The sequence below is a fragment of the Leuciscus leuciscus genome, assembly GCF_965113295.1.
Source record: "Leuciscus leuciscus genome assembly, chromosome: 18".
In the NCBI taxonomy this organism is placed as follows: Eukaryota; Metazoa; Chordata; class Actinopteri; order Cypriniformes; family Leuciscidae; genus Leuciscus; species Leuciscus leuciscus.
The window spans coordinates 28,402,417-28,416,649 of NC_138742.1; the positions used below are offsets into that span (position 1 = coordinate 28,402,417).

Below are 14,233 nucleotides of genomic sequence, written 5' to 3' on the forward strand. Positions count from 1 at the left end.
AACAATTAAATTCAATGTTAAAATCTTTATTCACAATATAACCACTCTATGTGTGTAAAAAAATTTAATGTTGCAATTACCCTGATGTATTGTGGGAACATTCAGATTTTGTTACACATGAAATCTCTCAAACTCAATTAAATATGTATTTATTTATTTTATTTTTTAACAGTGCACAAATTACAAAATGCACATATGCAAACACTGTATGAAGTGTATTTCAACTGTTGCAAATTAGTGGGACAGAACTTGTCACCATGAAGAATTACCCAAACACATGTTGAACTGTTAGCAGGGCATGTCTTCACACTATACATTAAACCATTCAAAAAAATGTAAAAGGTAACAAAAAGGATTCCTGGGTCCAGAAGCCTTTATAATTATACATATAAACTAAATGCCCAAAAAAAATTTTGTAAGAAAAGATTGCAGGGACAGCATAATGTAACACTTTATAATGAATGATTTGTACATAATTAGCAACTAAACTGCACAAACTTGAATAAACTGCACTATTTGCATTAGACTGCATAGGCTTCTTCCCCCAGTCTTCTGTTACACGTGTTTGCATGCATTTCACATCTCCACTTCTGATTGGCTAGCTCTTCTGAGGAGGCGGGGCTAGGTTAAAGTATCTGAGATGCCTTCAAGAAAAGCTCCATGTATATTCAGCCAAAACACAAGAAACAGAAGAGAGTGCAGAGTTTAGTCTATTTTTTAAAAAAAGAGAGAGAGACCAGGATTTCAAACAGAGAAAACAGATGGCAGGTCTTGGAGCAATCAAGGGACTGGTGTTTTTGCTTGGAGTATTCTCACAGGTACAGTGTTATTAGTCACATTTTGTTTGTTTATTTATTTATTTATTTATTTATTTTTACCCTTTATTCATGTACGAACAGTTCCGTAAGATGTAGTATAGAATGATGTAGGAATAAGGTAAATAGTACTTAATCAAATAAATTATATATATATATGTATATGTATATGCGTATGTGTGTATATATATATATGTATGTATGTGTGTGTGTGTGTGTGTGTGTGTGTATAAAAACATGTTTTCCATGATTATGTCATACATTAATATTTTAACTTTCTATTTGAAACATTGTTCAGTTATGAAAATAATAATAATAGGGACAATGCATACAATTGCATACTAATAATAGGGACAATGCATACAATTGTTTACTTATAAACGAATGTTTAAATCTAATAAAAGTAATTTTGAATTGTTTCATTTACAGGCATCAGGTACTGCTCATCTGGATCCAATTTACAGTATCTGTTTAAATTCAAACTCATTTATACACTGTTCTTGGTTGTCATTTGTATTAAATCAACATCATTGATGAATACCTCAGAAAGATACGTTTCTTGTATTTTTTTTTTCAGGAAGCACAATAAGCGTGAGTATTTTTACGGTGACATCAAAGAGTGCAGTGCTGCGCTGGAGCAGGTATGAAGGTGCATTGTCCTACAGAGTAACAGCTTCCCTCAGGAACTCTCCAGTCCCCGTGGTCTTTGCCAGCTTTGGACAGAACACTATTATGGGCTCCGTTAATTCCCTGAATCCCAACACTGCATACACCTTTCGTGTCGAGGCCCTGGGCAGCCTCATGAACATGCTTGCAGACACTAGTGTGGATGGATCTACTGGTGCGTATACTGAAAACTGGTGATGTCTTGCTCAAGAGTAGTCAGTGTGAGAGTGTGAAAAACTTTAAGCGATTTCAGAATTGTAAGAAATTTCAATGACCTTTCTTTGCCTGGAAATTGCCGGTCATAAAACCCTATTTCAGGCTTAGCATCTTGTTTGAAAAACTGGCCTTGTTGCAGCTTTACATTTCTAAATCAGTCTGGCTCCTACCAAAAGCATTGTTAATTGCAGTAAACTGATGATTTGTTAAATGAATGGAACTGTGCAATTTCTCTTCTTATGTTTAGCTCCCGATGTGCCCACCATTGAGATGGCCTCCTCTAAACAAAGCCGGAGTATCACTGTGGAATTCACTCAGGTCTCGGGTGCAACTTCCTACATCCTGCGCGCTGAGACAAACGATGGATCTTTCTTCTCAGAGATCCCAGTGCCCACGTCTCCGGGGACTGTCACCAACCTCCAGCCATACACAGACTACACTCTCAGTGTCATGTCTGTCAACAGTGCAGGCAGAAGCCAGCCATCCATCTCCGTGGAGGCAAAGACAGGTATATTTTTCTTCTCTCTCTCCACCCTCTTTGACCTAGAGGCCAAAGAAATGATCCATTCATGAAGGGACAGAGTTGGCTATTCTCTAACCCTCACCCAGTGCAGAAACCTTATCCTCTCTTTGAAAAAAAAAAGAAAAAAAAATTCAGAATAAGCTACATAGCTGATCTCAAGGGCTTGATTTTTAGCAGTATGCATATGTTCTCATTTTCAATGAAACAGGTTTCTCACGCATGTATACCTATCCAGGTATACAAATCTGAACTATAACAAAAGGGCTGCCCTCCTCAAGGGACTGGGCACAGAAAATGTGTTCCGTGTCTTCACCTTAGGGCCCTCAGCAGTTTTGTTTCATTGTTCAGGTAGCACGTTTTACACCTGAGATGGTCACAAGAAAATAATAAGGGAAGAGACCTTAATTCCCAGAACCGAAAGCATATCAGTTACAAATATCCAGAGAATTACGTCATGCATACGATCCATAACAGCACAATGGGATGTTTTCTTCAAATATTTTTAAGCAATGTGAGAACTGTTTTAATTACAACACATCAGGAAGTGGTAAGAGTAGAACCCATGCCTAGATCTGATTAAAAAAAATTTGGAAAGGAAGGGATTAGAAAGGAACAGTTGAGGGACAGTCAGAATATTCCAGGGGAAGGGCAGGACAGGAAAGGAAAGGACTGGACAGGGAAGGGAACAGAGGGACCGAAGGTAATGGATGAGAACAGAGGGGACCTGAAGAACGGGAACAGAAAGGAACGGGAGAGGCACAGACAGGACATGCCAGAGAACGTAAGGGAATGAAAAATTACAGAAGGGAACAGAAAGGAATGAAAGGAACAGAAAGGAATGGGAGAGGGACGAACATGACATGCCAGGACGAGGGCAGGACAGGACAAGAAAGGAAATGATAAAACAGGAAATGAGTGGAGGGGAAGAGAAAGGGCAAGTAGGAAAGGACAGGAATGAAAAGGTACTGCTCTGATTACTTACACCATCTGACACATGTCAGTTGTCTCTCATGTCCATTGCACTTATACAAAATTAACCTATACCTCAGAATTAGATCACTTAGCTTGGGATTCAATCTTCAAAAAAAATAAAATAATCTTTTGGTCACAATGCAGCTGTCTGTCTGATCTCTTACCATTATTGTTTATCTCTCTTCCTCATTCTGTTGGACCCCAGTCCTCCCTGCTCCTCAGTTCAACACCAGCTCTCCCAGTAACAGCAGCATCCTGGTGAAGTGGGAGCCAGTCAATCATGTTGTCCTCTACAGCCTCAGCATCACCAAAGACGGCTCATACAGCCAAAGTCGCTTCAACACCACAGACATTCAGTTTCTCTTTCAAGACCTGGAGGCAGGAACCCTTTATTGTTTTAAGGGAAACGCCTGGAGTCCCGAGAACATTCCCGGAGATGACTTCACAATTTGCCAGATCACACGTAAGATGACAGGAATGGAAAGAAAGATTACTTAAGTTAATTGAAAAAATTTCATACCTCTAAATCACACTTAAGGAAGAGAAAGGGATCGATAACAAGAGCAACCAGCAATGAATGCGCAGCAAGTACAGCATATTAGACAGGGTTGAAGCTACACTGTGGAGGATTGGAAATGTTCATTGATAAAAAATCTGCTGTAGTTAAGGCACATTAAACTTTGTTTGTGTGTCTCCACAGGTTCTCCCACTCCTCAGTCTATTGCTCTGGTGGTGACAAGCACCCCTGAAGCAGGTATTGTGGTGTCGTGGGACCCAGCCCAGGGTGCAGAGCAGTATGTCGCCCTGAGCTTGACTGGCCAGAACTGCTCCTCATCTAGCAACTCCTGCATCCTGATTCCTTTGAGCTGTGGAGAGACCAACTCTGTCACAGTGATCGCTGTCAACAAGGGCGGAAACAGTGTCCCTTCGTACCCAGTTCAGATTATTTCATGTGAGTAAAACAATTCATGCTTGGATAACAGGACTTGCTCAGTATAATGTGTTTAATATTGTCAGGGTTTTCTGCAGAGTTGAACTCTTTCAAGTTTCCAGTGATCCTTAAGATCATGATTAGCTGGTTCAGGTGTGTTTAATTATGGCTAAACTCTCCAGAAGTAGGATTAGACATGCCTTTTTTTTAAAAGCTTAGTTCACCCAAAAATGAGAATTCTGTCAGTAATTACTCACTCTCATGTTGTTCCAACCCCGTAAGACTTTCGTTCATCTTCAGAACACAAATTAAGATATTTTTTTATGAAATCTGAGAGCTGGCTCACTCCTTCATAGGCTGCTAGGTAATCAATATCTGCCATCCCAGAAAAGTTAGTAAAGACATTGTTAAAATAGTCCGAGTGACTACAGTGGCTCAACCTTAAGTTTATCAAGTGATGAGAATACTTTTTGTGCGCAAAAACAAACAAACTAAAATAACGACTTTATTCAACTATTCATTTTCTTCTGTGTGGGCCTCAGAGTGAGTTCACGTAGTGTAACAGCGCAGCGCTTCTGGGTTGTACGTCAGAACATAGGCTCACTGGTTGACGCTGGTCATGCGTGTGATGCTGGCCAATAGACCCTTTTACTGTTTGTACACAATGATGCCGTATGCGCGCGCACATTGGCAACGGAAGTATGGCGAGAATCAACAGCGTGTCAAGCTACGCGAGCGGATTAAACAACAGACGCAAGCATTTTTTATTATGTCCTCGCTCCAATCAACACGTTTAATCGCCTGCAGCCACTCTTCTGAAACGGCCGTGATCCTGTCGGAATAATATAAAACTTAAGCCCCTTGGTGGAATATCGATTAGGGCAACCGTAAACGCAACAAGCAGACATTTTGATGCTGGGAAACTGTTTTGATAAACTTTCGGAGTTGCTAACACGTTAGAGCCAGTGGGGAGAAACACCACTTCCGTTGCCAAAATGCGCGCGCAGCTATTTGATCACGTGGGCTGTAAAAGGGTCTATAGTGAGCCTACATTTTGACGTACAACATATGACCAACTACATTTACAGTAGGCTACATATTAAAGACACCTACTGAATTTTCAGCCATATTCATTGGCTCTGTTACTTACTTCACATGCAAAGAGGTTAGTCAATACTAAACTATGCCATTTAGTCATTATGGCCGAAGTGCTATATTCCAAGTCTTATGAAGAATCATTAACTTTGTGTGAGCAGCTGAGTGAAATTTAAGCCATTATCACTGAAAATCTTGCCCTTTGCAATGCCTCTAATTGTCTATCCTGTTGTTTGTCAGTCCCTTGTCCCCCACAGCCTATCTGGGTGGAGGAGGTGGTGGCTGGAAACTGCTCTGTGAAGTGGAGCTCGGTCCCTCACGCAGAGTACTACACTACCTTTATTAAGAGTGATGATGGCATCGAGGGGACGTGCAACTCAACTGAGCCTCGCTGTCAGTTTCACTGCAGCTGCGGATACTCCTACATCATGAGTGTGTTTGCACACAACCAGGCTGGACCCAGTCCCCCGGGACCTCTTGTCAACCACACCACCTGTGAGAGCTTCATGTTATTATATGCAGAAAGCACTTTAACAAATATAAAATTAACATACCTTTCTTCCGAGAAAACAAGCCAAAAAGATTGATGACATGTTGTACTCCCAGCCTAATTTGTCCAATCAAATGCTCTCTAGAATGATCTTCCCCGTACTAGCAATAGCGAGTAGCAAATCATGGGGTGCTTCTCATTTCTTATTTGTGCATCCTCGTTTCCTTTCCTTGTGTCTTTGCTCCACCCCCTTAGATGTGAAGGAAGGATACAACTTTGTTTTGTCGTAGATTTTTCCCTATCTAGCTCCTACTCTAAGTCTACCGGGGATGTCTCCAATCGACGTTTAATAAATGGTCTACCGGGGACGTCTCCAATCGACGATCCCTAACATCTCCAATCGACATTCAGTATCTATTTCTCTAAACCAGTGGTTCCCAAACCTGTCCTGGAGTACCCCCAACACTGCACGTTTTCTTTGTCTCCCTAATCAAACACACCTGATTCAACTCATCAACCCATGTGATAATGAGCTGATGAGTTGAATCAGGTGTGTTTGATTAGGGAGACAAAGAAAACGTGCAGTTTTGGGGGTATTCCAGGACAGTTTTGGGAACCACTGCAACTAACTCATCTGCTGCGCAGCAGAAATTAACAGACAGACTTCAGCAAATGTCCTTTACATGCTTTAATTACGGTCGGAGGATCTCTCGGGCAGTTCTCAGAGAATCTCCCCCAAGAAGAAGCAAGGCCGGAGGATCTCAGACAAATTCCATCGAGAATCCCACCAGCTAACACGAATACAACAGTTTTTATAGAATAGAGAGGTATGGCAAAATTATATGAATTTGATTGGTTCTTCATATGCAAACCCTTCTGTTACAAGGTAAAACAAACCTTGTTTTAATGATTACTTCATTGTTAATCACTAGGTTCAAATTTTGTCATCTGTCTAGTTTCAATTCCCATATTTGTTATTTTTACACTCACTCAACCAAAGTAAAAGGGGTATGGCAACACAACATACAACATTCAAAAACACAGGACGGAACGTTTTAGTACATTGTGTTTCAAAGTGTTATCATGTTAGGCCTAAAAAGAGAAATAAGGTTAGATGTTAGAAACATGGTTAGTTTGATATACAGTTTATTATTTTATCTATTAAAAATCCACCACAGTATCCTCGCTCATGACTCCTCAGGAAGCTTCCTCGCCTCCTCGTGGTGCAATTAGAGAATTGAGATGCCCTTCAAGATGGCTAAGTTCAATTGTTTTCTGGGCCACGGGCTGGAGGATGGAGGAGCGAGCAAACGAGGAAGCATAAATTTGAGTATAGAGGGGCACCCATGGTCACGGCTGTGATGTAAACTAAAGTATTTAGTCAATTTAAACAAAGGGACAAATACTTCGATATATCCTATCCAGACTTACCCTTTAAATTGCAATTACATCAACACAGGGAAGAAAACCCAAGAGTCTTTAAACGCATGAAATGCTAAATGCTGTTTTTGTCCTGTCCCACGTTGCCATAATTTTTATATAATTACAGAAACTTAATACTTAAGATATGCACCACATTTTGCCTGTATCCCTGCAACTGCATGGTTTTCTCCATTAAATTGCGACGACTGCATTCATTTATTCATTTTAACCTGATTTATCTTCACTTACTATCCACAGTGCCTTGCTGTCCAGAGCTCACAATGGTTTCTGCAGTTTCTTGGGAGACGCTGATGATACAGTGGTCTCCTGTGCGTGGTGCGGATCTGTATGAGACTCGTGCTGTGGATGCCACAGAAACGGTTCTGTGTAATGACACGGCGCCCAGGTGCGCCCTCTCTGACCTCACTTGCAACAGCAGGTACAGCGTAGTCGTCATACCATGCAACGACGTAAGCGGCTGTAACCTCACCTGCAGTTCACAAACGCACGAAACAGGTATACTCACACAATCAGTTTGAATTTAGATCATGAATATGTGCCAAAGATGTATAATATACACACACTTTCTCTTTTTTTTTTTCAAAAAGCTCCATGCATGCCTGAGATCATCGGTGTGAGCCAGAGTAACTTGTCTAGTGTGCTGGTTAACTGGACTTCTGCTAACACAGCTGCAAACTATACTGTCACTGTGATTGGCACAGTGGGCAAGACGCATGTCTGTCACTCAAATGGCACTTCCTGTCAGGTGCCCAACCTGCCCTGCGGCTCCGTCTATGAAGTCAGTGCCATCGCGTCGTCCTCAGCTGGAGAGAGCATGCCCAGCTACACCATTCCCCTGGAAACAGGTTAGCTTTCCATGGCCATTCAGAGAGCCAACATGCCAATCGTGTCAAAAAAGAAAAGTTCGAAAACCTAGACAGGCAGCCTGTAATTTAAGAAAAGAAGTTTTAAGAGTATATAAATACATTTTCTTCAAAAAGAATGAATAAAACTCCTTAAAATGGCCTATTTAAACCAATATTTGTACAGTATGTGCTGTATATTTTAATCGTATAGTGGCATTAGCTTAGCAACATGCTAACAGAAAACTATTGAAACCAAATTTGATGAAAGTTCTGGAACACACGTCTTTTTAGTTGGAAAGTCTACAAATATAATTTTATTTATATATATATATTTTTTTTTTCAGCACCTTGTTGCCCAGACAATCTCACTGTGAGCCAGGTGACCCAGGCCATGACCAACGTGACCTGGTCGGACGCTATCGGCGCCCAGACCTTTATCGCCTCCCTGTCTTCACCACGAGGCAATGCGCAGTGTCACACCATGGAAACAGGATGTGTGATGGGATGCATCACCTGCGGCACTAACTACACCGTCTCCCTGGAAGCGATCAGTCGCACCGGGCACAAGGCGGAGTGCACCTATCATGGGTTTTCTGCCAGTGTGTTCTCAATAACTTGCCATTAATAGTGGTAGAAAAAACGCAAATGCATATAGTCGCTGTCCATTTAAAAGTGTTTCCAAAAAATTCATATTTCTATAGAAAAAAACTATATCTTATTAAAAATCGTACAAAATTAAATGAAAATAACATAATTAGTCACATTTTGCACTATAAATTATATCATTGCACGTTAACTGTTACATCTATGGTAAAAATTCTAAATTGCACAAAGTGGACAGACAGCAACCATAAAAAACATAGAACTTCTTCCATAAACTTCCGGTGTGATTATTAAGCTGCCTTCAGGTGCTATCGGAAATGTCCTACTTCCCACTTCTGAAGTCGCAATTACGAATTTGATGCATTCAAGTGCGTTGTTGTTAGAATACGGAATCAAGGAGGACGGCAAGTTCATTCTCGTCTATTTCTTGGGGAAATCTTATTAAAGCCAAAATATATAGTAGATATTTAGTCAATATCCAACTGAATGTAAATAAAATGTTGCAGCCCATTTGTTGGCTACAATATAAACATTCACCTCGCCATCTAGACACTCAGCTTACTGACGATTCGGGAATTCTGTCAAATAAATGCTTTTTTTGTCTGTGTAAATTAAAGTTTGTGTTTCCACTTTATTTTGATGTTCCACTTTAGACATTCTACCAACTATAAGTAACTTTGCAACTACATGTCAACTAACTCTCATTAGAGTATTAGTAGGCTGTAGTAGACTGTATTAGACTGTTAGGTTATGGTTAGGTGTTAGGGTTCGGGTTTGTAGAATAAGTTAACTTGTAGTTGCCAAGTTACTTATAGTCAGTAGAATGTCTGTTCGGGGACCAACAAAATAAAGTGTTTTCAGATATTAAGCAGACAGTCTACTAATACTCTAATGACAGTTAGTTGACATGTAGTTGAAAAAGTTACTTCGTAGAATGTCTAAAGTGGACTATTGAAATAAAGTGTTACCAAATTAGTTTCCCAGTCGTTAACATTTGGTCATAGTCTGAAAGACCGTCTAGGAAGTTTGAATTTACTATATTTAATTATTATTATATATATTATTATTAGTAATTGTTGTAGTAATTCATGCCGGCTAACGTGTGTAATAGCAATAACATCCCATGTTAAATCTAACGTTCTCGTCTCTCTCAAGGTGAGTGCTGTCCCTCGGGCATCCGTCTCTTCAGAGGAACCAATAACACGCTGCGTGTGCGCTGGAGGTCAAGCAGCGCCCTCACCAACTACACGGCAGAGGTCACGGGAAGCGACAGCACTCACGTGTGCAGCCCAGAGCCCGGCAGCAGCACATGCGATGTGTCAGAGATCGTGTGTGGGCAGGTGTACTCAGTGGTCGTCGCCCCACTGAATCGAGACGGAGCCAAGGTCCCGTTCTGCAACAGCAGGATGTATTCAGGTAATGAGGTTCTTGAGGACAGGGGTGAAAAAATTATTCAGACACACTTAAAAAAAAAATATATTTTCATTGCATTAGATGACATTTCAGTAACACTTTTTGGTAACACTTTATTTTACAGTGTCCTTGTTACATATGTTACATGTACTTACCATAGTAATAACAGTAAATTATGCATAATCACATGCAACTAACCCTCAACCAAACCCTAATCCTACCCTAACCCTATAGTAAGTACATGCAGTTGCTTAATATGACTCAGTACTTAAATATACAATTGCACTGTAACAATGACACCTTAAAATAAAGTGTAACCCACTTTTTATTTTAAGGTGTTACAGTGTAATTATACATTTAAATACTGAGTAATATTAATTAACAAAATTGTACTTACTATAGGGATAGGTTTAGGCTTAGTGGCATTTAATTATGCATAGTTTACTATTATAACTATAGTAACTACATGTAACGTGTGACAAGGACACTGTCAAATAAAGTGTTACCAAAATATCAAACCAGTTGTCATCTGCATCAAAGATTTTTATTGGATGTATGAAGTCAGTTTTCCCTTAAAGTTCACACACGTTCTAGCAGAGGAACCACAGTGTATGAACGTGAATCTTTCTTTGAAATAAATGTCACTTCCTTTGCTATTGTTCTCTAATGCAAGGACATTCAGACACTTTTAAGTGTTGGATGGCAATATTGCACTGTGATTGAACATTGCATAACTGAAATAAATATAAAAATGCATGGCTTTTGTCTTTCAGTCTCGTGTGTGGGCAGCAATGTCGGAATGGGTAAGAATGAGGACATCTTAGCATATGAAACTGAATAAATTGCTCAAATCATACCAAAAATTAGGCAAATACGTCCACATGACGTATCAAATGGTCTATTATTCAAAATCTAGGAAATTAAATATTTGACATTCAATAACTGAAGCCTTTCTTTACTCTCAGTTCTCTATCGAGGAAGAAGATAATGATGGGATGGATGTCCTTCAGACAGTAAGTTACGGCCAGTACAGACGCATGGATCTTCATTACACACATTGGACTACCAGTCCTTTTCCACTCCTCATAAATCCACAATAAATTTGACTTAGTTATTTTTCTCTTGTACAGCTTCTGGTAATATTGGACGACTGGATTCTTCAAAAACTGCCCTCAAACCTGTATCGAATACAACAAAATAATTTACTGTGTAGCCAATGAAGTCAGGCAATCTGAATGTTATTACTTCAATAATGCAATTAGTAAGGATTCAACATGTCCAGTCACTGATGTTTATGTATTTAAATTGCTTTAAAGATTTGTAATTTATGTCAATCATTAAATATAGAAGTGATACCGATTAATGGGAGAATTGTAGGTTGCAAGATTTTCTTACAATATGCAATTGACACACAATCCATTCAATTCAACAAACAATGAATGTGTATTATTATTATTATGTTATTAATTTAATTTTCAGGGATCCCTAATGTTATCTCAGGGATTTTCACTAAAGACAATTCATGATCTATTGTCAAATTATTTTCTGCAATTGGAATTTCTACAATTCTCCCCTTAAAAAATCAGTTGATAGTAAATTGAAAGTTATTTTGGTGAAGCAGTTCTTTTTCAACATCCAAACATCTCAGTTTGTAAAGTCCAGTGGTTACACGTTACTATGCATCAGTTTCCAGGAATAATTGACATAAAATTAAGCTAACCGTAATTTCCCAGATTTTAAAAAAGAAGGATCAATCTGAGAGCGAAATGAATGTGATCTCCTCTACAGTATGCGGTGCCTCTGAGGGAAATCTAAACCTTTTAATTGAACTTCCCTTGGATGTTTGTTAAATTCATTATTTGTTGGGATGTGAATAAACATCTATATTTTGACAATAAAATTAATTCCCTGCATTAATAATGCGTATCTGTGTTTGTTTCCCCATTACCAAATAACCACATAGCCACAACTGTTATAGAAGACAGATGTTGCCACAGTAGGGGGTGTGCTGGAATTTCTGGAACGACAACTTAGGTGTTAATATTATGACAGACAGACCGAAAGAGAGATAGTTACAGAGTTAGGCAGGGAAACAGTATGGCAGCAGTCAATGTGTCATGACTGAAAAGTTGCCAAATGTCCTCAAAAACCAGCCAATACACAAGTTTGGGAAACCAGTAAACCAGCATATGTTTTTTCTTTTTTTTTTTTTTCTTCAGGAAGAGGATTTCATAATGCATAAATAACATATAACACTGCTTAAACAATCTAGAATTATGTTCAAAGACACATTTAGCCAGTAGTCCAACAGATTTACCAACACATTATTCAGATGTCCTAAAGAAAAGGATACAAATAAATATATTTAAAAGACAATATTTGCAATAAAATTATTGTTGATTATATTGAGTATTTTAAAAGGGCACGGTTCAAGGGACATTTCTCCCAAAACACAAAATCAACATCATCACAGTGTTGTGGTTAGATTAATAACAGTATCTGCAAAACAGGGTATTTCCGATGAAACGCCCTCTTGTGGCATAGAGGGTAGTGCATTGTTTTGTCATGGGGACCGGGTTCGAGTTTGAGTTTCTCCAGAGAATGTCTAATAGGAAGAGAATTGGCACTCTCTGGACTGGCTGCAGTAACACGTCTCTGTCCATGGCGCTATACCCCTCAAAATCCACTTTTCTCAGGATATACATTTTTGTCTAGTAATTTGAATGTTGTTTTCGAAAGGAGATGCAAAGAAATTACACATTGCTGGGTGTTAGATTTTTTAGAGTCACTTATTTGCTTTAAAAAGTCTTTTAAAATGTCAATGACGTCATACACATCGTACGACCAGAGATACTGCTTTACGGCAATCCTTCAGTCACTTTGGTGCTTTCGCGCTCTGCACTTTCTTTTCTCTCGAGGCATCGACAACACAGCTGACACAGGTAAACACACAACACAGCTGACACAGGTAAATACACAACACAGCTGACACAGGTAAACACACAACACAGCTGACACAGGTAAATACACAACACAGCTGACACAGGTAAACACACAACACAGCTGACACAGGTAAACACACAACACAGCTGACACAGGTAAATACACAACACAGCTGACACAGGTAAATACACAACACAGCTGACACAGGTAAATACACAACACAGCTGACACAGGTAAACACACAACACAGCTGACACAGGTAAATACACAACACAGCTGACACAGGTAAACACACAACACAGCTGACACAGGTAAATACACAACACAGCTGACACAGGTAAACACACAACACAGCTGACACAGGTAAATACACAACACAGCTGACACAGGTAAACACACAACACAGCTGACACAGGTAAACACACAACACAGCTGACACAGGTAAACACACAACACAGCTGACACAGGTAAACACACAACACAGCTGACACAGGTAACTACACAACACAGCTGACACAGGTAAATACACAACACAGCTGACACAGCTGACACAGGTAAATACACAACACAGCTGACACAGGTAACTACACAACACAGCTGACACAGGTAAACACACGTGCTAGAAGAGTTTTTGTTTTGTTTGTTTCTGGTCCCGCTTCGGATGCCACGATGCCATCAAGCGGCATCTCTGGACGTAATCAGTCCTTCACTGACCAATCAGCGTTCATTAGCAGAATGCTAGCGTGTTATGGGCAACAACAACTCAACCTGTAAGAAATCGAAAGGACATAAGTAGACCTACTCGTTCATTCAACTTTCGACCTATAACCCATGTTGAACTTGCTAAACCTAAAATCAAATCTGAGATTTCTCAACGGCAATCGGGTGAAAGAAACAAATTTAGCCGTCTAGCTCCATAGACTCCCATTCAGTCTGCACTCGCCCGCGATCACCTCCAGTGGAACTCTGGTGGAACTACAACCACAATTCGGTACAATAGGACTTAGGAAGTGCCAAGGCTCTCCGTAGACGGGCTCTGGTTTCTCTTACTCAGCCTTCACCATGTTCCTGCACAACCGGAGGCTGCAGTTTCAGGACTCTAGTTCTAGGACCGCAGTTCCAGGACCCTAGTTTTTTGTGACAGCGCCACCTACAGAACTGGATGATATAGCGGTGGCTGCAGTTTCAGGAAAGCAGTTCTAGGATCCAGGTGGTTTAGTTTGTACATAGTATCAAGATCCACCTATTATCTTAAGTCTTGTTAGAAAAAATATATAA

The 14,233-nt window shown here is 39.8% G+C and overlaps 1 protein-coding gene across 1 annotated transcript; it reads left to right on the forward strand.

Moving 5' to 3' along the window:
- Positions 1-616: 616 nt before the first annotated feature.
- LOC309480091 (fibronectin type III domain-containing protein 7-like) lies at positions 617-12,144 on the forward strand. The gene is made up of 13 exons (XM_082144451.1): positions 617-825; positions 1,393-1,656; positions 1,945-2,205; positions 3,398-3,655; positions 3,893-4,144; positions 5,459-5,713; positions 7,389-7,646; positions 7,739-7,996; positions 8,341-8,595; positions 9,755-10,015; positions 10,786-10,815; positions 10,978-11,025; positions 11,143-12,144. Exons 2-12 carry the CDS (start codon positions 1,548-1,550, stop codon positions 10,998-11,000), a joined length of 2,220 nt encoding a protein of 739 aa, XP_082000577.1. The 5' UTR covers positions 617-825; positions 1,393-1,547; the 3' UTR covers positions 11,001-11,025; positions 11,143-12,144.
- Positions 12,145-14,233: the final 2,089 nt, after the last annotated feature.